The sequence below is a fragment of the Macaca nemestrina genome, chromosome 1 (genome assembly GCF_043159975.1).
Source record: "Macaca nemestrina isolate mMacNem1 chromosome 1, mMacNem.hap1, whole genome shotgun sequence".
NCBI classification, from domain to species: Eukaryota; Metazoa; Chordata; class Mammalia; order Primates; family Cercopithecidae; genus Macaca; species Macaca nemestrina.
In genome coordinates this window covers 104728825-104749738 of record NC_092125.1, presented here as the reverse complement: position 1 = coordinate 104749738, position 20914 = coordinate 104728825, and the positions used below count along the sequence as shown (strand labels likewise).

General features: G+C 53.4%; 2 protein-coding genes and 1 long non-coding RNA gene across 10 annotated transcripts in view; 1 reads left to right on the top strand and 2 right to left on the bottom strand.

Annotated features, from left to right (window-relative positions):
* Nucleotides 1-20914, bottom strand: part of LOC105497992 (DC-STAMP domain containing 2) — a 33129-nt gene that overhangs the window by 7973 nt on the left and 4242 nt on the right. For 2 of the 6 annotated variants that reach the window (XM_011769668.2, XM_011769675.2), the window contains exons 1-8: nt 6928-7257; nt 6577-6747; nt 6151-6252; nt 4791-4988; nt 4391-4582; nt 3650-3863; nt 3307-3464; nt 2467-2631 (exon numbers count right to left, since the gene is read on the bottom strand). In XM_011769668.2, the coding sequence (XP_011767970.2) occupies nt 2467-2631; nt 3307-3464; nt 3650-3863; nt 4391-4582; nt 4791-4988; nt 6151-6252; nt 6577-6747; nt 6928-7195 (1468 nt within the window). In that variant the 5' untranslated portion in view covers nt 7196-7257. Of the gene's footprint in view, nt 1-2466; nt 2632-3306; nt 3465-3649; nt 3864-4390; nt 4583-4790; nt 4989-6150; nt 6253-6576; nt 6748-6927; nt 7277-20914 lie in introns of those variants that run through there. The other 4 variants (XM_011769671.3, XM_071084493.1, XM_071084486.1 and 1 more) reach the window with 4 other exon arrangements.
* The window catches only part of LOC105497991 (DC-STAMP domain containing 1), a 20060-nt gene continuing 6373 nt past the window's right edge, over nt 7228-20914 (top strand). For 2 of the 3 annotated variants that reach the window (XM_071084496.1, XM_071084497.1), the window contains exons 1-12: nt 7378-7590; nt 7925-8050; nt 8143-8217; nt 13518-13646; nt 14594-14733; nt 15511-15727; nt 15828-15971; nt 16867-16988; nt 17483-17640; nt 20022-20121; nt 20252-20347; nt 20487-20613. In XM_071084496.1, coding sequence (XP_070940597.1) covers nt 7530-7590; nt 7925-8050; nt 8143-8217; nt 13518-13646; nt 14594-14733; nt 15511-15727; nt 15828-15971; nt 16867-16988; nt 17483-17640; nt 20022-20121; nt 20252-20347; nt 20487-20613 — 1495 coding nt within the window. In that variant the 5' untranslated portion in view covers nt 7378-7529. Of the gene's footprint in view, nt 7348-7377; nt 7591-7924; nt 8051-8142; nt 8218-13517; nt 13647-14593; nt 14734-15510; nt 15728-15827; nt 15972-16866; nt 16989-17482; nt 17641-20021; nt 20122-20251; nt 20348-20486; nt 20614-20914 lie in introns of those variants that run through there. The other variant, XM_071084495.1, reaches the window with a different exon arrangement.
* On the bottom strand, nt 19325-20415 carry LOC105497990 (uncharacterized). Its single transcript, XR_011616457.1, has 2 exons — nt 19789-20415; nt 19325-19684 (listed from the first exon to the last, which is right to left on the bottom strand). It is a non-coding gene; the product is annotated as an uncharacterized lncRNA (long non-coding RNA).

Below are 20914 nucleotides of genomic sequence, written 5' to 3'. Positions count from 1 at the left end.
GGCCTCCATGACCACCCAGAAGCATTTATTTATTTATTTATTAAATTTATTTTTTGAGACAGGGTTTCACTTTGTCACCCAGGCTGGAGTGCAGTGGTGCGATCTTGGCTCACTGTAGCCTCAACCTCCCAGGTTCAAGTGATTTTCCTGCCTCAGCCTCCCAAGTAGCTGGGACTATAGGCACGTGCCACCATGCCTGGCTAATTTTTCTTTTTTTTTTTTTTTTTTAGAGAGACAGGGTTTCACCATGCTGACCAGGCTGGTCTTGAACTCCTGAGCTCAAGCAATCTGCCTGCCTTAGCCTCCCAAAGTGCTAGGATTACAGGTGTGAGCCACCAAGTCAGGCCCCCAGAAACATTTATTGACTGAGCACTGACTGTGTAGCAGACACTTAACCAAGTGCTTTATTGTTTGGTTTGGGGGTTTGGTTTTTGTTTTTTGCGAGTTTTTTACTTTTTTTTTTTCTTTTTTTTGAGACAGGGTATCATTCTGTAACCCAGGCTGGAGTGCAGTGGCGTGATCTCAGCTCACTGCAGCCTCCGCCTCCTAGGTTCAAGTGATTCTTGAGCCTCAGCCTCCCGAGTAGCTGGGATTACAGGCGCCCACCACCACGCCTGGCTCATTATTTTGTATTTTTAGTAGAGACAAGGTTTCACCATGTTGGCCATGCTGGTCTTGAACTCCTGACCTTAGGCGATCTGTCTTCCTCAGCCTCCCAAAGTGCTAGGATTACAGGCATGAGCCACCGCAGCTGGCTCACACTCTCAGTTAATGGCTTACCAGGCACTTGACACACTTAATTTATCTTATTTTTTTCTTCTTATTATTTTTTAGACTTAGTTTCACTCTTGTTGCTAGGCAAGTTGCTTAACCTCTTCAGCTTCAGTTTCCTCTTTTTTTGTGCTAGGATTACAGGCATGAGGCACCCACCTGGCCCCAACACACATAATCTAATTTACTCCTTACAGTGACCCAGAGAGGTTGCTACCATTATTATTCCACTGTTCAGATGAGGAAACTGGGCTAGCACAGTGGCTCACGCCTGTAATCCCAACACTTTGGAAGGCTGAGGTGGGTGGATCACCTGAGGTCAGGAGTTTGAGACCAGCCTGAGCAATATGGTGAAACCCCATCTCGACTAAAAACACAACTGGACATGGTGGCATGTGCCTGTAGTCCCCGCTACTTGGGAGGCTGAGACAGGAGAATTGCTTGAACCCGGGAGGCGGAGGTTGAAGTGAGCCAAGATTGCACCACTGTACTCCAGCCTGGGTGACAGAGTGAGTGAGACTCCATCTCAAAAAAAAAAATGCCGAGCATGGTGGCTCACACCTGTAATCCCAGCACTTTGGGAGGCCAAGGCAGGCAGATCATGAGGTCAAGAGATCGACACCATCCTGGCCAATATGGTGAAACCCCATCTCTACTAAAAATACAAAACTAAGCTGGGCATGGTGGCATGTGCCTGTAGTCCCAGCTACTCACAAGGCTGAGGCAGGAGAATCGCTTAAACCTGGGAGGTTGCAGTGAGCCGAGATGGTGCCACTGCACTCCAGCCTGGTGACAGAACGAGATTCTGTCTCAAAAAAAAAAAAAAAAAAAAAAGAGGAAACTGCAGCTGAAGAGGTTAAGCAACTTGCCTACTAATAGGGCCGGGCGGGGTGGCTCAAGCCTGTAATCCCAGCACTTTGGGAGGCCGAGACGGGCGGATCACGAGGTCAGGAGATCGAGACCATCCTGGCTAACACGGTGAAACCCCGTCTCTACTAAAAAAATACAAAAAACTAGCCGGGCGAGGTGGCGGGCGCCTATAGTCCCAGCTACTCGGGAGGCTGAGGCAGGAGAATGGCGTGAACCCGGGAGGCGGAGCTTGCAGTGAGCTGAGATCCGGCCACCGCACTCCAGCCTGGGCGACAGAGCGAGACTCCGTCTCAAAAAAAAAAAAAAAAAAAAAAAAAAATACAAAAAACTAGCCGGGCGAGCTGGCGGGCGCCTGTGGTCCCATCTACTCAGGAGGCTGAGGCAGGAGAATGGCGTGAACCCGGGAGGCGGAGCTTGCAGTGAGCTGAGACCAGGACACTGCACTCCAGCCTGGGCGACAGAGCGAGACTCCGTCTCAAAAAAAAAAAAAAAAAAAAAAAAAACTTGCCTACTACTAAAGTCACCACCTAATAAAGGACAGAGCTGGGATTTGAATCCCGGCCAATCTGACTCTAGAGCTTGCATTTTAAACTACTCTGTATGCTATAACCTTGACCTAGACACAGGTGTTACTAGGCAGAGGATAGAGTTGAAAGAGTGGCCCACTTGGGGGCTGCTGAGTAACAGTGACATGGGGACATTCAGGCAGTCACCAGGACTGAGGATGGGAAGAGGAGAAGGCTTGGGACCAGGCAGGGAGATGCAGGAGCAGGTCGATGGGGCTGCAGTGGGTGAGTGGGAGGAGGCTGTCGTGTAGGCACTCACTGCGGGCCACAATCTCCCCCTGCAGCTGGTGCCGGGCCAGGTCAAGCACCCAGAAGACAGCATAGTCTAGGAAGACTAGGAACAGCACGAGGAGGAGGTGTCGGATAAGGTTGAAGGTCTCCAGAATGTAAAAAAACTTCTCCCATTGGGACAAGAAGATGGAGCCTGAGCAGGAGTGGGATGGTCAGGAGAATGCTCCCCAGTTCTCCCGTCCACCAGACCCCAGTTCTTGGAGAGGCCTCCTGCCCCTGATCAGGCTTGGGCCTGTCTGCTCATCGGGAATATGGAAAAGAAAAGCTGTGAGGACTCCGGCAAGGATGGAAAACACTCTTCAGGGGAGGGGGCTCCATGGCTAGAGGGGAGGGGCCTGCCTATCATCTCCACCTGGCCCTGTGGTCCATTCCAGTCTCAGGAGCCCTCCCTCCTAGGGCATCCCTCATCCCCTTACCTGTCTCCCCACCTCACAGGCAGTCCTCCCCCTCCATATTAGCACTTCCCGCCCACCTGGGGAAGCCCTCCCAACTTGACGTCCCTCGCTCTGTGTCCATCCCCTGATATCCTGATGTCCAGGGTGCTCCCAGAAGCACCATCTGCCTCTCCTGTCTCTGGCTACTTTCTCCAAGGGTGTCTATGTTCTCCTTTCAGACTGCGGGCTCACCAAGGACTGGGCAGTGTCTTCCCTCAGCCTGAAAGTTCCTTAAGCTCTGGGTCTCCTTCTTCTGGCCCCGCCCCAAGCCCATCCTGAGCCCTGCCTGTGCAGGGGCTTAGGGGCAGGGCAGCGGGGCGGGGGGAAGCCCTGGCCTCCCTGAGCTGGGCTCTCCCTGTCCTCAGGGTCCTCACCCGGTGGGATGTAGCGCCTGGCCTCGTGAGCACTGAGCGGTAGCACTGTGGGCAGCCCTGCCGCAGAGCGCACAGCCTCCATGCGCAGGAATTGGCTGGTGATGTAGATATTGTCATAATGGTCCCAGTTCAGGTAACAGTACCGGTAAAATAGGGCTCTGGGAAGGGGAGGTAGAGCACATATGAGGCCCTTTACCACCCCGGGACAGACCCCACAGGGCATACCCCCTTCAACCCCACTTCAGCCTCCCTGGATGCTGGGGCGGCATGGGGATGAGCTGCTCCCTGCAGCCCTGGCCCTGCACACACCCCCCCCCCCCCGTGCCACCCGGTAGCGCCTCACTGGAGGTAGAGAAGCACAAGCAGCAGAGGAGTGGTGAACCCCATCAGAGCCAGGGCCTCTCGGACACGGTGCAGCTTCATGCTGACAGCCTCGCGGAGGTCCATGGCTACCTGGGACAGACTCCGAGAGGCATTGAGATCCACAGAGAAGTGGTGGGTGGCTGTCATGTTGAACTCAAACTCCTGACGCACCCGGTTGAGCAACTGAATCACAGCTGGGGCCAGCAGGTTCAGGGGAGACGTGGGCAAGGAGAGTTAGGAGAGGGTGGAGCTGGCCCTGGGGAGGGGCCTGGCACAACCTAGGGGGTGCAGCTCACAGACCAGCTGGGAACCCCCAGTGTTTGGGTCAAGGTGGACTGAGGAGGCGACAAAGCCTCCACATATGGCCATCGCCACCACATGCTCAGCTCCCAGCATGACAGAAGGCATGCAACAGATGCCCCTAAGGAATGATCTTGATGACTTGAGTATGGACCTGAGTGTGGACAGGAGGCCCTGGTTCTGTTTCCAGCTCCTGCTCTCACGGCAGGCTGTGGTGAGGCACTGGCCCTTCGCTGGACCTCAGTCTCCTGATCTGTATTTGTACAGCATGGATATGGGCCTGGGTGATCTCTTGAGCCCCTTTCTTTCTCTTACGTTCTCCTTTATGGGCTGGGAGCACTGGGGGCTGGCCATGGCCACACTGGGATGAGGGAGGGAGACCACTAGGGAGCACCACGTGTGGCAGGAGGGGGTCACTCACGGGTGCCGATGGTCTGGCGCAAGAAGGGCTGAATGTACTTAGGGATGACGCAGAACACCTGGACCACTGATGAGTGGAGTCTGCTGAGTGTCCGAAGGAGGAACACAGCCAGGCCTGCCCCCCACCTCTGGAGACCTCTTCTCACAGGGCCTCTTTTCGATTTTCCTATTGGCCTCCACATTTGCTCAAAACCTTGTAGCACATCCCTGTCACCCCTCTCTCCCAACACCAGTCCCTCCCTACTGCCCACCCCCACCCCCAATACTGGTCCCACCAAGCTTATTCCTCTCTGTTGCCCCCAGTGGTCCTCCTGGGCCTGTCCTCCCAACTGACCCCCACATTTCCACCCCGCCCCACCACACATAGGCTCCTCCCTGCTGGCATGCCCTGGTTTTCTCACGGCTGGCAAGTCCACAGAGCGCCAGTTTGAAGGGCATGAGCACGTAACACAGATGGTAGGCTTGTGGTATGACCATCATGCAGCTGTCCTTGGCATCATCAAAAACCCGTGCACACTTCAGGTAAGGGTTGCCCAGTTCCGAGTTGCACACATCCCCGATGTGCAGGAGCCACTGCCATACATTCCGGAGAGCCCTGGCTGGGGACAGTTGCAGGGTTGGCACCCAGGGCTGGAATCCTACAGCCTCTTCTCAGAGGTTTGGGGAACAATACCACAGCACCCAGGGTTGGAGAGGCCTGTGGTCAGGGACCTGGCTGTGCTGTGTCCAGTGAGCACTAGCCCGCACCCAGGAGGGGCCTGAAAAGCCCTGGACAGGGATACAGGTGAGGAGACTGAAATTTTTTTTTTTAGATGGAGTTTCGCTCTTGTTGCCCAGGCTAGAATACAATGGAGTGATCTCGGCTCGTTGTAACCTCCGCCTCCTGGGTTCAAGCGATTCTCCCGCCTCAGACTCCCTAATAGCTAGGATTATAGGCATATGCTACCACGCCTAGCTAATTTTTGTATTTTTAGTAGAGATGAGGTTTCGACATGTTGGCCAGGCTGGTCTCAAACTCCTGACCTCAAGTGATCCACCTGCCTCAGCCTCCCAAAGTGCTGGGATTATAGGCATGAGCCACCTCACCCAGCCTTTTTTTTTTTTTTTTTTTTTTTTTTTGAGACAGAGTTTCACTCTGTCGCCTAGGCCGGAGTACAATGGCACAGTCTCAGCTCACTGCAACCTCTGCCTCGCAGGCTCAAGTGATTCTCCTACCTCAGCCTCCTGAGTAGCTGGGACTACAGGCGCGTGCCACCATGTCTGGCTAAGTTTTTGTATTTTTTGTAGAGATGGGTTGTCACCATGTTAGCCAGGATGGTCTCGATCTCCTGACCTTCTGATCTGCCTGCCTTGGCCTCCCAAAGTGCTGGGATTACAGGCATGAGCCACCACACCTGGTCCTCCCTTTTTTTTTCGTTAGAGATGAAGTCTCACTCTGTTGCCCAGGCTGGATTGGAGTGCAGTGGCACGATCATAGCTCACTGCAGCCTCAAATCCCTGGGTTCAAAAGATCCTTCCACTACAGCCTCCCCAGTAGCTGGGACTACAGACATGCACCATTACATCTGCTAGTTTTATTTTTTATTTTTTTATAGAGATGGGGTCTTGCCATGTTGCCAAGGCTGGTCTCAAACTCCTGGGCTCAACCAATCCTCCCACCTCGGCCTCCCAAAGTGCTGGGATTACAGGTGTGAGCCACCGCACCTGGCCAAGACTGGGTGCATTTTGAGTCCCCAGGAGTAGACATGCTAATGTGCTTACCTACGTGTTTCACACCATCCATGATTGACCGAAAGAACTTGCGGACCTGGTCAGCCACCTCTTTGGTCTTTTGGGCAATAGCTTTAATCTTGTTCAGGGCACCTGATGGGTGAGGGACAGAGGCACTGTGGAGTCTCCTCCTTTAGGGGCTAGTTCTCAACATTGCCCCTTAAGCAGGGAGTGGAGAGGAGGCCACCGTACCAGAGGTGGGGAGCCTGGATTCTGGGGCCTGGGAGATAGTTAATCTGGGAGTGGAGGAGGCCAGAGAGCAAGGAGAGAGGGTTTAGCTGTGCCCGGAGTCCCTTCCAGGCCCAGATGCTCTGCAATTAGCACCAGCAGAGAAGGAGGCCAAAGGACTATAGAACATGCAGGATGAGGGGGGCAAGGAGGACGTGTGGGAGACAGTGGTGGAGGTGGGGGACTTACTGACAAGGGGCTGCTTGGCCCGCTGTAGCACTTCGGCGGTCTGGTTCAGGGCCAGCTCTGCCCCACAGGCTACAGCCTCGCTAGCCCGGGTGAAGTTGCGTAGAGTGTTGGCACAAGGACCTTGAAGCACCAACCCAAAGGCAGCCACCAACAGTAGTGTCCGGCCCTGCCCTGTGGGCGACAGCTCCGTTAGAACCAAGAACCCAGCCCCAAACACGGCAGCAAGTCCCTTCAGAATATTTCACTTAAGCCTTCAGAATATTTCCCTTAACCTCTGCCTCTCCCATAGCATCTCTCCTGCCCCAGCACCAGCTCCAGGACCCGCCCCCTAGCCCTGGGTGCCAAGCTCACTGGAGAAGGCCTGGGGCAGCAGCAGGAGGACAGTGGCTCGGACCTGGCGGGAGAATCCCATGCCCAGGCTAAGGAAGGCGGCCAAAGTGAGGGTGCCCACCAGGCAGCCCCAGGGGCTGTGCCCTTCCACCAGTAGCTCCAGAAGCCCGTAGGCCGTGGCCAAAGACAAGCCCAGGGTAAAGCCTCCCACGCTGCGAACCACAGCTCTCGCCATGCTAGGCTCCTCTCCCCTCAAGGGGTGCACAACATCCTTCATGACTTTGGGCATGGCCGCTGAGGCCAAATGTCTGCCTGTCTCCAGGAGATGCCCGCTGACTTCCGTGCTCCTGGAATTTCTCACCGTGTTCTAAGGTTCCAAGGGCTTTCACTGCATGTGTCTTGGAATCCCTGACCCAGTTCCAAGGACTGGAGAGGGGATAGGTAGGTCTCTAATCTCCTTCCCCACTTTTTGAAGCAGAAGGATGAAAAGGCCTAGAGATCAGGTCTAGGCTTCCCGTAAGGCAGAAGAGACAGGCAGTGCCTCTCTTCTCTCACCAGAACCTTGTGTCCAAGGAGGTCTTTCAGGAGACTTGGGATGAGTGGTGCTTCCCCAAAACAGACTCATGGACATTAAACATCATCAGAGTGGGGCAAGAAGGCAAAGAAGAAAACAGCCTCATACCAGTGAGTCACTCAGCAGAGACCCAGCATCCCTTGACCTCCATTCTCATCCCATCTCTCCTCCTGGAACTCCCGCACACTATCTCCCAACTTGGTGTCCCAGCCTCCACCTCTCTGGTCTAGTGCCCCCTGCCCCCCAGCCCAGCCCTTGCCTTTTCTATCCCTTACACCCATACCACTTCCTCAGGCTCCCTCATCCTCCTCCAGGGTCCCCCAAGTTCCTACTGTTCCACATCCCAGGTTCCCCCAGCCTCTAACCACCTGCAAGCCCTGAATCCTAATGAACCCCATCCCGGGCAGAAGAGTGGGCTGTTGAGCTACCCTGTCCCCCTCTTAGTGGTGCAGAGGCTCCTGAGCTGGGGGCTGCCAGTCTCCTGTAGCCGGTTCCTATGGCGCCAGCCGGGCGAGTTTCCCGTCACTGCTTTCCTGCTGGGGGCAGGCGCTGGAGGGCTCCTGGCCATAGGTGAGTGTGGAAGCAGAAAGTCCGGGGTGGGCAGAGGCTTCACCAGGGTTAGGACCCATCTTTTGGCCCTTGGCTTGACCCTGTGCCCTTAGGTCTCTTTCAGCTCCTGGTGAACCCCATGAACATCTATGAAGAACAGAAGATGATGTTTTTGTACAGCTTGGTGGGTTAGTGCTGGGCAAAGACCAGGAACACTCAAGCGGCCTGTGGAACACAGGACCCTCCTGCATGCCCAGGAAGGAGTCGGGGCTTGTTTCTTCTGTACCCAAGCATCCCCTGTGGCTTCAGCCTCCTCCTGGGCTTTAGGGGGAGGTCCAGAGGGAAGAGGCCGCCAATTTAAGAAGGAAGACACCATCCTTGCCCTGAGGGAGTCTCTCCATTTTGAGGGACTCCCCATCACCCACATGATATAGTCCCACCCCATAACCCTTCAAAACTCATCTCTCCTGACCTGTCTGACCTCGTTTTCTGATCCTCCTAAGAAATTCAGTTCATTCATTCATTCATTCATTCATTCATTCAGCACTTACTGAGAATCTGCTGAGGATTTAGCAGTGAACAAGGATGACAAGCATTGAGCCGTTTTGCTTTGGTTTTGTTTGTTTATTTTTGCTTTTGCTTTTGTTTTGAGATGGAGTCTTGCTCTGTCGCCCAGGCTGGAGTGCAGTGGCTCAATCTTAGCTCACTGCAACCTCCACCTCCCAGGTTCAAGCCATTCTCCTGCTCAGCCTCCCAAGTAGCTGGGATTACAGGCACCCGCCACCATACCCAGCTAATTTTTGTATTTTTAGTAGAGACAGGGTTTCAGTATGTTGGTCAGGCAGGTCTCAAACTCCTGACCTCAAAAGATCTACCTGCCTTGGCCTCCCAAAGTGCTGGGATTACAGGTGTGAGCCACCGTGCCGAGCCCAGTCTGGATAATTTAACAGCTCGGTAGCTTCAAGAAGGACTCAGGTTCCTTCTGTCTTTTCTCTGCCATCTTCAGCCTATTGACCACTTCTCTTCAGGTCACAAGATAGCTGCAGCAACTCTGGCATCACATCTTTATACAACAATGTCAAAGATCAGGAAAAAAAAAAAAAAAAGAGGAAGAAACAGGTCAGGCACGATGACTCATGCCTGTAATCCCAGAACTTTGGGAGGCCGAGGTGGGTGGATCACTTGAGGTCAGGAGTTTGAGACCAGCCTGGCCAACATGGTGAAACCTTGTCTCCACTAAAAATACAAAAATTAGCCAGATGTGGTGGTGCACACCTGTAGTTCCAGCTTCTTGGGAGGCTGAGGCAGGAGGATCGCTTGAACCCAGGAGGCAGAGATTGCAGTGAGTGGAGATCATCATGCCACCACACTCCAGCCTGGGTGACAAGAGCGAAAAAAAAGGAATATAAGTTCAATCCCAGGCCCAACTTCACTGTCTTGGGCTGTGTGATTTGAGGCCAGGGAAAAAGGAAAATGACCTAGGTGACAAAGACTCTGTCTCAAAAAAAAAAAAAAAAAAAAAAAAAAAAAAAGAGGAAGAAACATCCTTTCCTCATGTCCCTTTTTAGGAACAAGAGAAACTTGCCTATAATCCCCGCAGTAGACTTCCTCACATCTCTTTGGTCAGAACTGCGTGCAACACATGCCCTTTCCTGAACCTGTCCCAGGCAAGGGAAATGGAATTAGCATTTCATCACCTGTTTATTGAATTAATCCTGCTGGATACCAACAGGAGACTACTTTTTCTCTGACCCACTATATTCGAACATGTTTTTTTCCATTGATAACCTTTCACACAGCCCCTTAGATTTCTAGTTATATTTCTTTAGAAGACCTGGTCCTACTTCAACAATTAAGACTTATTTTTAGGGATTAAAGAGGTCCAGTCCATTCTACATCCAACTTTTTTTTTTTTTTTTTTTTGAGACAGAGTCTCGCTCTCTCACCCCGGCTGGAGTGCAGTGGCCGGATCTCAGCTCACTGCAAGCTCCGCCTCCCCGGTTTACGCCATTCTCCTGCCTCAGCCTTCCGAGTAGCTGGGACTACAGGCGCCCACCACCTCGCCCGGCTAGTTTTTTGTATTTTTTAGTAGAGACGGGGTTTCACCTTGTTAGCCAGGATGGTCTCGATCTCCTGACCTTGTAATCCGCCCGTCTCGGCCTCCCAAAGTGCTGGGATTACAGGCTTGAGCCACCGCGCTCGGCTACATCAAACTTTTAACCTCATCCATTCTCAAGCATCTTCCCTCCTTATCTTGCCCTCCCCATCCCTTAGGCCCCCAGCTCAGGCCTGCTCCCTGGCATGAGGTCCTGCAGTGGAGAAGGGGTGTGGCCTGCTCTTTCCTTTTTTTCCTCTACTTCCTTCCCTTTCTGGTTCTTCTGATGTCAGAAGGGAGATTAGAAGAATTAGAGGAAAAGGGACAAAAGTCGTTAAGTCACCAATGCTGTTATAATTCCACTTGGATGCCTGTGTGTAGCAGGCACTCACACCCTGGCTGTCCCAGTGGGCCTGATTATCATCTCCTTGGAGGCTGTGTGTGGACCTCAGCAGTGCCCAGTTTCCTACAGAGGGCAGTTCTTTTGGCTGACCTCGAGTGAAGCCCTCCTTCAGGGGCCACCCACAGCCTCTTGCTTTTTGGATCCCTCCCTCCAGCAGACTGGAAGTGCACATGTCCGTGCCCCGCCAGGCAAAGAAAGCAGGGCACCTTCCTTTTTGTGGAGAATGGGGTCTCGCTATATTGCCCAGGCAGGTCTCAAACCCCTGGGCTCAAGCTATCCTCCCGCCTCTGCCTCCCTAAGAGCTGGGATTACAGGCATGAGCCACCACACCCTGTCAAAAGCAGGGCACCTTATGGCTGCCTCTCTCCTGCCCTGATGAGAAGCAGATACCAGTCTCCGCTTGTATGCCCCCATCGTCCAGGGGAGGTCTACAGAGGCATTGCAGAGGCTGAGCTCTCCCAGGAGCTCTCCCTCCACTCTGTGTTCTGGTGGCAGCCCTGGAGTGGTCTCATGAGGCTCTGCACTCAGCAGGAGTCCAGTCTACAGAGACCAGGCAGGTTCCCCTTCCTGCATCACCAGTCCCTGAAGCCTGTTGGACTCCTGGAGTCTCTTACTTGACATGTGACACCCATCCTCTCCACAGACTCTCCCTCTCTGCCCGCCCATTCCAGCCACTCTTCTCCCCTTCCAGGAAATCCACATTGCCAGTCATTTTTTTTTTTTTTTTTTTTTTTTTTTTTTTTTTTTTTTTTGAGACGGAGTCTCGCTCTGTCGCCCAGGCTGGAGTGCAGTGGCCGGATCTCAGCTCACTGCAAGCTCCGCCTCCCGGGTTCACGCCATTCTCCTGCCTCAGCCTCCCGAGTAGCTGGGACTACAGGCGCCCGCCACCTCGCCCGGCTAGTTTTTTGTATTTTTTAGTAGAGACGGGGTTTCACCGTGTTAGCCAGGATAGTCTCGATCTCCTGACCTCGTGATCCGCCCGTCTCGGCCTCCCAAAGTGCTGGGATTACAGGCTTGAGCCACCGCGCCCGGCCCTTTTTTTTTTTTTCCCAAGACAGAGTCTTGCTCTATCTCCCAGGCTAGGGTGCAGTGGCATGATCTCGGCTTACTGCAACCTCTGCCTCCCAGGTTCAAGCAATTCTCCTGCCTCAACTTCCTGAGTAGCTGGGACTACAGGCGCCTGCCACCATGCATGGCTAAATTTTGTATTTTTAGTTGAGAGAGCCATATTGGCCAGGCTGGTCTCGAACTCCTGACCTCAAGTGATCCACCTGCCTTGGCCTCCCAAAGTGCTGGGATTATAGGTGTGAGCCAACCATGCCTGGTCCATATTGCTGGTCTTTTTATATAGACAGGGTGGGATACAGGAGTAAACATCAAATTTTGCTCTTTTGGTGAGCTCAAAGAAGGCACCCATAGCTCCACGGGGCTCTCATTAGAACGTAAGGCAACTATTTGTCAACTATTGGCCTCAGCTCAAGTCTTTGGCCAGAAGGCCAAGACCACAGAACTAGTCCCTTTCAATGTCCTGTTCTACCATGATTGGTTTAGACAGATCCAGATTTATCCCTCAGGGGCTGGGGCAGGGCCAGGCTATTGCCCTTGCAAAAAACCCAAGTTGTGTTAGCAAGGAAGAAGGCAGAAAAAAACTGTGGGGTGGCACCCGACAGGGTTTGCCACAAACCTGTATGACTAGGTGGAGCCAGCCATGTGAAGAACAGGGAGAAGAGTGCTTCTGGCAGGGGGAACAGCTAGGGCAAAGATCAGAGAGGAGGAATGAGCTTGGCTTGTCCAAGGAGCAGCAACAAGGTCTGTGTGGGTAGACATGGTGGGAGAAGGGCTGCACAGCATGAGATCAGGAAGCAGGCAGGAGCCACATCACAAGCTGGGTAGACCATGTTAGGGAGTTTAGATTTTATACCAAATGTGGTAGAAAGCCACCAAATGGTTTGAAGCAGGGAGGGGACATGATCTGATTTATGCTTTTGCAAGATCACTCTGGCTGCCTTGTAAAAACTGAAGTGTAAGGTAGCAAGAGAGGACATAGGGAGATTCATTAGGTTATAGTCCCAGTAAGAGATGATGGGGACTCTACCAGGACAGTGGAGATGGAGGAAGTGTAAGGATTTGGGATTTGCTTTGGCGATCATTGGGTGAACACTCCATCAACACAGGAATCTTCTAGCTCCCCTGACCAGCTTATAATGCTCCTTTGGCCTGGAATGCCATCTGCACCTCCTAACAACACTTACTCACCTTCCAGGCCCAGCTGACACATCCCCTCTTTGTCTAGCCTTCTCAGCCCCACCCCTCCCTGCAGAAATACCTACTCCCTCCTTGGCTCCCACAGCGCTCTATAAGCACCTCCCTTGTGCACTTAGCACATCGTGTTGTAGTCATTTGTTTACTCATCTGTCTCTTTCTCTGGATTATGAGCTTCCAGAAGTTCACTGTCTCCTTGCAGAGACCACAGGGAGACACATGTGAAACTGCTAAAACATACCAGGCAGTACATGACTAAGGGCTAAAATTAGAGGCAGGGACTGCGAGGGCTGTAGGTCTCTGAGCACTGGGAGTACTGAGGTGGGCTCTGATCTCTCTTCTGACCACTCTGAGCATGAGCGCGTTTCCAGAGTTTTTCTCTTGCTCTCTCTGCTCCCTCAACACCTAGGGTCAGTGTGACTGTAGCCCAGAAAACCTTGACTCCTTTCCCTAACACAAACACACACAAGTCAATCATTTGTGGCTTTTTAAGTTCTAGCCATCCCTCTATGCCCTTCCAGAGACTGGCACATAGCTGAACTCTGTGAGTGGCTGCTGAATGAATGAATGAGTGGCCTAGCAGGTCTATCAGAGTCAGTGTAAATGGGGATAAGGGCAGGATGGTGGTGGTTCCAGAATGGGGTGTTGCAGGTGGGTATTCTGGTAAACATGAGGAAGGGAGGCAGCTTCCTCACTTTGCCTCACCACCTCCTGGGCTCTCCTGACAGGCTTGGGAGCCATGGGCTGGGGGACCTCCCCTCACATCCGCTGTGCTAGCCTCCTGCTAGTACCCAAGATGCTGGGCAAGGAAGGCAGGCTCTTTGTCCTGGGATACGCCTTGGCTGCCATCTATGTGGGTGAGTATGTGGGGGCCAGTGAGTTACACTGAAGCAGTGACCCTGGGTGGGCCATCCAATGGGAGCCAGGCTGGGTGAAGGAGAAAAGGCAAGGGTGTCATCCCAGCTGCTCTAATTTGCTGTGTCCCTGAGGGAGCTCCTCCCCATATCTGGGCCTCCTAAGTTTATAAGAGTGAAAAAATTGGCCAGGCATAGTGGTTCATGCCCGTAATCCCAGCACTTTGGGGGGCTGAGGTGGGTGGATCACCTGAGGTCAGGAGTTCATGTGATGGTGAAACCCCATCTCTACTAAAAATGCAAAAATTCACCAGGTGTGTGGTACACAACTATAGTCCCAGCTATTCAGGAGGCTGAGACAGGAGAATCGCTTGAACCTGGGAGGCGGAGCCTGCAGTGAGCGGAGATCACACCATTGCACTCCAGCCTGGGTGACAGAGCAAGACTCCATCTCAAAAAAAAAAAAAAAAAAAAAAAAAAAAAGGCCAGGCACGGCAGCTCACACCTGTAATCCCAGCACTGTGGGAGGCCAAGGTAGGCAGATCATGAGGTCAGCAGTTTGAGACCAGCCTGACCAACATGGTTAAACCCCGTCTCTACTAAAAATACCCCCAAAATTAGCCAGGCGCGGTGGCACATGCCTGTAATCCCAGCTGCTCAGGAGGCTGAGGCAGGAGAATCACTTGAGCCCAGGAGGCGGAGGTTGCAATGAGCAGAGATCGAGTCACTGCACTCCAGCCTGGGTGACAGAGGGAGACTCCGTCTCAAAAAAAAAAAAAGAAAAAAAGGTGAAAAAAATCAAGGGTTGAACTAGATGACCTTCCATAGGCTTCTCGGCCCCACCACTGTATAGTTCTAGGAGATGGGCACCATGTGCAGAGGGGAGCTGAGCGGGTTTGAGAAAGTGCTGGTTATACAGGGAGGTGACCCACCAGGGCCTCTTTCTCCAGGGCCAGTGGCCAATCTGCGGCACAATCTCAACGACGTGATCGCATCGCTGGGCTGCACCGTGGAGCTGCAGATCAACAACACCCGTGCGGCTTGGCGCGTCTCCACAGCCCCCTTACGGGCCGTGTTCAAGGACCTGCTGGTCAGGAATCTGCACAGGCAGGGCCTGGGGGGTCCCTCTCCCTGGAGCCAAGTTTACTTGAGCTGGGAGTTGTCACCCTGGATTTACAGTTCTCCAATGGGGATACTACTGGCATTTTTTGCAGAACTATTCCCAAACATTGCAGAATATGCCCTGGTCCTGGGACATTAAATGCCAGGAGAGCCCCTGAGCCATTGGGACATGTTCTATACACATTTCCCAATACTTGAGTGGTCAGTACTCTGGACAGCTGAACTAGAATATCTAGGAAATTTGAGGGCCTTGGCCTTAAGTAGCTGAGAAGTTTTGAAGACAAGAGGATTCAAGAGTTGGGTATTGGAGTGCTGGAGACTGGGGTTTAAGAGAATTGGAGAGCTGGAGAGTTGGGGAGATGGGGGCTGAGGGGTTTGGAAGTTGGGGCATTCAGATGGCATAATGATCTCAGAGATTAGTGGTGAAGGGTAAGGTCTAAGGACCTGGGGAACCACTGACCAGGAAGGGTCTGGGATGGGAGGACCGAGGAAGAGCTGAGAGTCCCGGAAGTACGCAGAGCCAGGACATGTGGGATCAGACAAGACAGCTGCAGAGAGGAGGGGGCTCCCAAGGGCAATGGACAGCTGGGAATTTGAGGTGAGAGGCTGTGTCTCAGGGCCTAGGTTCCCTGCCAGCCTGAGGTGAGAACCCAAAGCTCGGCTACTGGGGGAGGACAGGCCCTCAGGCAGCAGAAGCTCTAAAGCCTCAGCCCTCGCCCTTTCCTCCCTCCACCTCCAATCCCAGAGCAGCAAAGAATTGCTGAGAGCAGAGACTCGGAACATCTCTACCACCTTTGAGGACCTGGATGCCCAGGTGAAGAGCGAGACAGGCTACACACCTGAGGATGCTGTGGACTCAGGGGAGACAGCCCAGGGCAGGGAGGCCCACCAAGCCCCAGCCTCCAGCCTCCACCTGTCGACACAGAAGATGTATGAGCTGAAGACCAAGCTGCGTTGCTCCTGTGAGGGGTATCCCTGGGGAGTGGAGGGTGGGGTGGGATGCAGGGCCAGCGTTGTGGATCAAGATATGGGGACCTCAGACACCCTTGCTCCTTCCTACAGATGTGGTGAACCAGGCCATACTCAGCTGCCGTCGCTGGTTTGACCACAAGCATGAACAGTGCATGAAGCACATCTGGGTCCCACTCCTCACCCACCTGCTCTGCCTGCCTATGAAGTTCAAGTTCTTCTGCGGCATTGCCAAGGGTCTGCACAGTTGCAAAGGGGTGGGGAGCATCAGGGGTAGGGAGCTGAGTCCTTGGGACCCATGGTAGGTGACAGGCAGGAAAGCAACAGATGAGGAGGGTTTTGGCCCTGAGGCCACAGCATCCTTAGAGCCCAGTCCATCTGCTGAATAGCTCTGTGACCCAGGGTGAGTTACAGCAAAGCTGTGAGCTGTGGCTCTTCATCTGAAAGATGGGCATGGGCAGAATAACAGTAGTTCTTGCATTAAGGGCTTTTTTTTTTTTTTTCTTTTGTGAGACGGGATGTTTCACTCTTGTCACCCAGACTGGAGTGCAGTGGCACGATCTCGGCTCACTGCAACCTCTGCCTCCCGGATTCAAGCGATTCTCCTGCCTCAGCCTCCCAAGTAGCTGGGATTACAGGTGGCCACAACCACGCCCAGCTAATTTTTGTATGTTTAGTAGAGACGGGGTTTCACCATGTTGACCAAGCTGGTCTTGAACTGCTAACCTCAGGTGATCCACCCGCCTCAGCCTCCCAAAGTGCTGGGATTACAGGTGTGAGCTATCGCACCCAGCCACATTAAGGGCTTTTGAGGATTTACGGGGCTAACATATGTGAAGGCGGTGGCAGAGCTGGCACACAGAGGAGCTGCTCTGTAAATGCTGGCTCTCCTTACTGATGTTTGTTATGGTTGAGGATAGGTTGACAAAAATGCGGGAACTCAGGCCTGGTTCCTGGAAGGCAGAATCCAAAGAGAGCAGAGAGGGGAAGACTCGGTGTTGGTATGGTAGCAAGCCATGGGCAGAGAGACAAAAAAGTAGGATGAGGAGGACCACAGAAGGACAGGCAGGCCAGGCCTGCACCTGGAGGACAGGCCCAGGGAGGCCCCCTGACCCCGCCCACTGTCCACCAGTGATGGAGGTTTGGTGCCGCAATCGCATCCCAGTGGAAGGCAACTTTGGGCAGACCTACGACACCCTCAACCAGTCTATTCGTGACCTGGATGGGGAATTTTCAGCCAATATTGACTTCAAGGTAGAAGGCAAGGGCGAGGGTTGGTGGGGGGTAGATAGGGAGTGGGAAGAGGGCATTAGGGAATAGGGCTAGAGAAAGGACAAGTGAGAGAGCACAGGAAAGAGGTGACCAGGGGTGAGGAAGGAGGACAAGGAGGGGAATGTCGCTGGTGCTGAGGAGGCCCTCTGTTTCTCATCTCCACCCCCGAACACCTAAGATGGGCAGGGGAGGGGAAAGGTGGTGAGGAAGGGACAGTGCCAAGCCTGTGGTTTGTGCAGACTTGGCCTGGGGCGGGAGCTATCAGCCAGATATGAGATGATGTCAGCTGATGTAGGTGCAGGGGAGCAAGACTGTGTCCAGGAGGGTAGTGAGCAGAAGGAAGTGACAACTCCTGGAGGTCCTGGAAGGGTCCCGGAGACACAAGTGGGGTGCTGGGGGACAGATGGCATGAAGAGGTGGGACCTGGGTCTGGCGAGGCAGCTGCAGGCTGAGTTTGCTCATGTGCCCTCCACCAGGAAGAGAAGCAGGCTGGGGTGCTGGGGCTCAACGCGAGCTGGGAGCGAGTGAGCACTGAGGTGCGGGACTACGTGCACCACCAAGAGGCCCGGCTGGAGTGGGCCCTGGGGCTGCTGCACGTGCTGCTCTCCTGCACTTTCCTGCTGGTCCTGTACACGTGAGCCATTGTCCCCACCACAGCAGCCCTCCTCTGCCCAGAACTAGAGCCCTGCCCTGAGGCAGGCTGTAAGGATGGAACCCTAGTGCCTATTCCCACCTCTGAATCTGAGTATTATTTACCTTTGTCTTCATTAAGTTTGTTTACACAAAGTTAAAGGAAATGTGGACATTTTGTCAGAAGAACATTACCCATGTTTCCACTGCCTTAAAAGGCCAACCATCTTCATTCATCCACCTCCTTCCAGCCTTTATCCCAATACTGATTTTTTTTTTTTTACATTTAGCTTCGACTTTTGATTTTTTCTTGCCCTTCATATTCCCCTTGGCTCTGACTTTGTGCCATTTTTATCTTTCCATTTTGCTTTCATTTTCTCCTGCCTGCTGCGTTGGCAGCGACTTTCCCTCCATTTAGAAGAAAGTCCTCAACCCCACCCAGCCCAGTGACCAGCTGGACTGCCCCGGGCCTTGCTCTGCTCTAGCTCCCCTGCTGGTCTCTGGACCTTCTATTTCCCATCTCTACTCCTAAACACCTGAGATGGGCAGGGCTTAGGTGAGGGCCGCCACAGGACTGTTGCTCTGTCTGCCCCTGTGTGGGGGGCCTAGAGTGACTGCAAGTGAGTGGCTATGTGTGTATCTAGGGCCCTGTGGGAAGACAAAGATGAAGGAGCTCTACTCCTGCCCTCAATAAGCTCATGGTCACCGGACATGGTGGCTCACTCCTGTAATCCCAACATTTAGGGAGGCCGAGGTGGGAGGATGGCTTGAGTTGAGGTGTTTGAGACCAGCCTGAGTAACACAGTGAGACCTCGACTCTACAAAAAATGAACAAAATTAGCTGGGTATGGGGCACATGCCTGTAGTCCCAGCTACTTGGGAGGCTGAGGCAGGAGAATCACTGGGAGGTTGAGGCCGCAGTGAGCTGTGACTGTGCCACTCCATTCTGCATTCCAGCCTGGTGTCAGAGTGAGAGCTTGTATCAAAAAAAAAAAAAAAAAAAGCTAATGGTCTAGTTGGGATGATGAGATACCCACAAGACAGAGATGGTTCAAGGGCCATTCTATGGATTGGCTTTTGGGATGTGTGTGGGAGCTGAGAAGGTGCCCCTAGAAGGGCCATAACTGGGCTCCAAATGGCTGCAGATGGGGAGCGATGGTCAAGGAAAGAAGGGTGTCCCTTGGGTAAGGCTCCTGGTATCCGTGGGGTACAGAGGGCAGAGGCTGGCCTGGAGGACTGAAGTGGGCATGACCAGAACAGTCTAGAAAGCCCTGCAGGAAGACCTGGAACTGGCAGTGATGGCAAGATGGCCTCAGGAAGTCTGGAGGCAGGGAGGCCAGGCTGGGTCAGAGGTTAGGGAGCCTGGCCCGGGTAAAGCATGGCAGGAAGATGGCTTGAGGTGGAGGGGGAAAGGGAAAGGTGCAGCGAGGATCAGAGCCAGCTTGTGGAGGGAAGGAAGGAGGCACAGAGTCAAAAGGTACTTCCAGGCTTTCAAGCTGGGTGAGGTCATGCACTGAAAGGACAGCTGGCGGGAGGGCAGGCCCTGGCTCAGGAAGCCCAGGCACCGCCTCTGTGAGCCTCTCCACAAGAGGGCGCTCACAGTATGTCTTTGCACTTAGAGTAGTTTTAAAGGCAAAGATGTGGATTTTTACAGGGCCCCAGAAGCAATAGCATTGAAACTAATGTTGCACGCTTTACAGAGTTTATTTAATGTACTTTTACAGTTTTAAACACATTTGCAATAATTAACATTTTTTCCTTAGCAAACTGAAGCATTATGTGGGGCTTTGGGAAATACGTGGGAGATAGCTATATATGCAGGCATGCACCCATGCACACATGCACCATGCTCAAGGGTAGGCAGGGAGAGCCAGGGTGTATTGGGGAGGATAGAGATGGTGGTTTGGGATGAGTTTTGCCCCAGCACACCTCCAGGAGATATGCTGCAGGCAAAGCCAAGAGGCAAGAACTTGTGAGTCACAGTGGATTAGGTGATTCCTGAAACCTCCAGGAGTTTCCTGTCTCTGTGACTCTGCTCGATATTCATCCTGCAAGATGCATGCCTGTCCCTATCTCAGACGCACGCATGCAGCTCCCTCCCAGACAGGCTGGCCATGCCCTCCTCTAAGCCCCCACCTCATCCCCTACTCACTTCTGCTATGTCTCACCCATCGTGTAGGGGGATATCTTCCTCTACACAACTGGAAGGCAGGGACAGAGTCTTCTCCTTATTATCACCATCGCCTAGCAGTGCCTAGGACATAGATGGTGCTCAATGAATGCTGGCTGGTTGGCTGAAAGACTGTGCCTCAAGGAAGCCCACGTTTGGGGATGGATGAGGAGAACCTGGAGGAGATAGAGACATCCCCGCCCATCCACCCACAGGTCTTTCTCCTACATGGACAGCTATAACCATGACATTCGTTTTGACAACATCTACATCAGCACCTACTTCTGCCAGATCGATGACCGCAGGAAGAAGCTGGTGAGTGGGTGTGGCACTGCCCAGGGATGCCTTGCTATGTGCCCTGTGTGGGTTCATGTTCCAGGAAGGCAGAGGGGGAAAGGGCAGAGGGCCCTTGGGCTTCCTAACTGTGTGGACATTTGTTTTCCAGGGCAAACGGACTCTGCTGCCACTCCGCAAAGCTGAGGAGAAAACCGTCATCTTCCCCTGCAAGCCCACCATCCAGGCCTCAGAAATGAGCAACATGGTGAGGACAGCATGGGGTGCGGGCTCCTGGGTGCAAAGACAGGCCTGAAGGTGAGGGTGGAGGGTAAAAGGCACCAGAGAGTGCTCCGTGCCCAGACAGGTGGCGCTGCCCAGCTCTGCCCCTCCTGCTCCTTGGCCAGGTGAGGGAGCTCCTGGAGACACTGCCCATTCTGCTGCTGCTGGCGGTGCTATGCGGCTTGGACTGGGCTCTCTACTCCATCTTCGACACCATCCGCCACCACTCCTTCCTGCAGTACTCCTTCCGCAGTGAGCCCATCCCCCAGACACATTCCAGGCCCAAGAGACACCCTCTGGAGAACTCCAATGCCTGCACAGGCACTCCACCCTCGTTCTTCCAACTGTGCCTCCTCCTTCTGCCTTTTTTTTTTTTTTTTTTTTTTCGGAGACAAAGAGTCTCGCTCTGTCACCCAGGCTGGAGGAGTGCAATGGCACGATCTCAGCTCACTGCAATCTCCACCTCCCAGATTCAAGCAATTCTCCTGCCTCAGCCTCTTAAGTAGCTGAGATTACAGATATGAGCTACCATGGCTGGCTAATTTTTCTATTT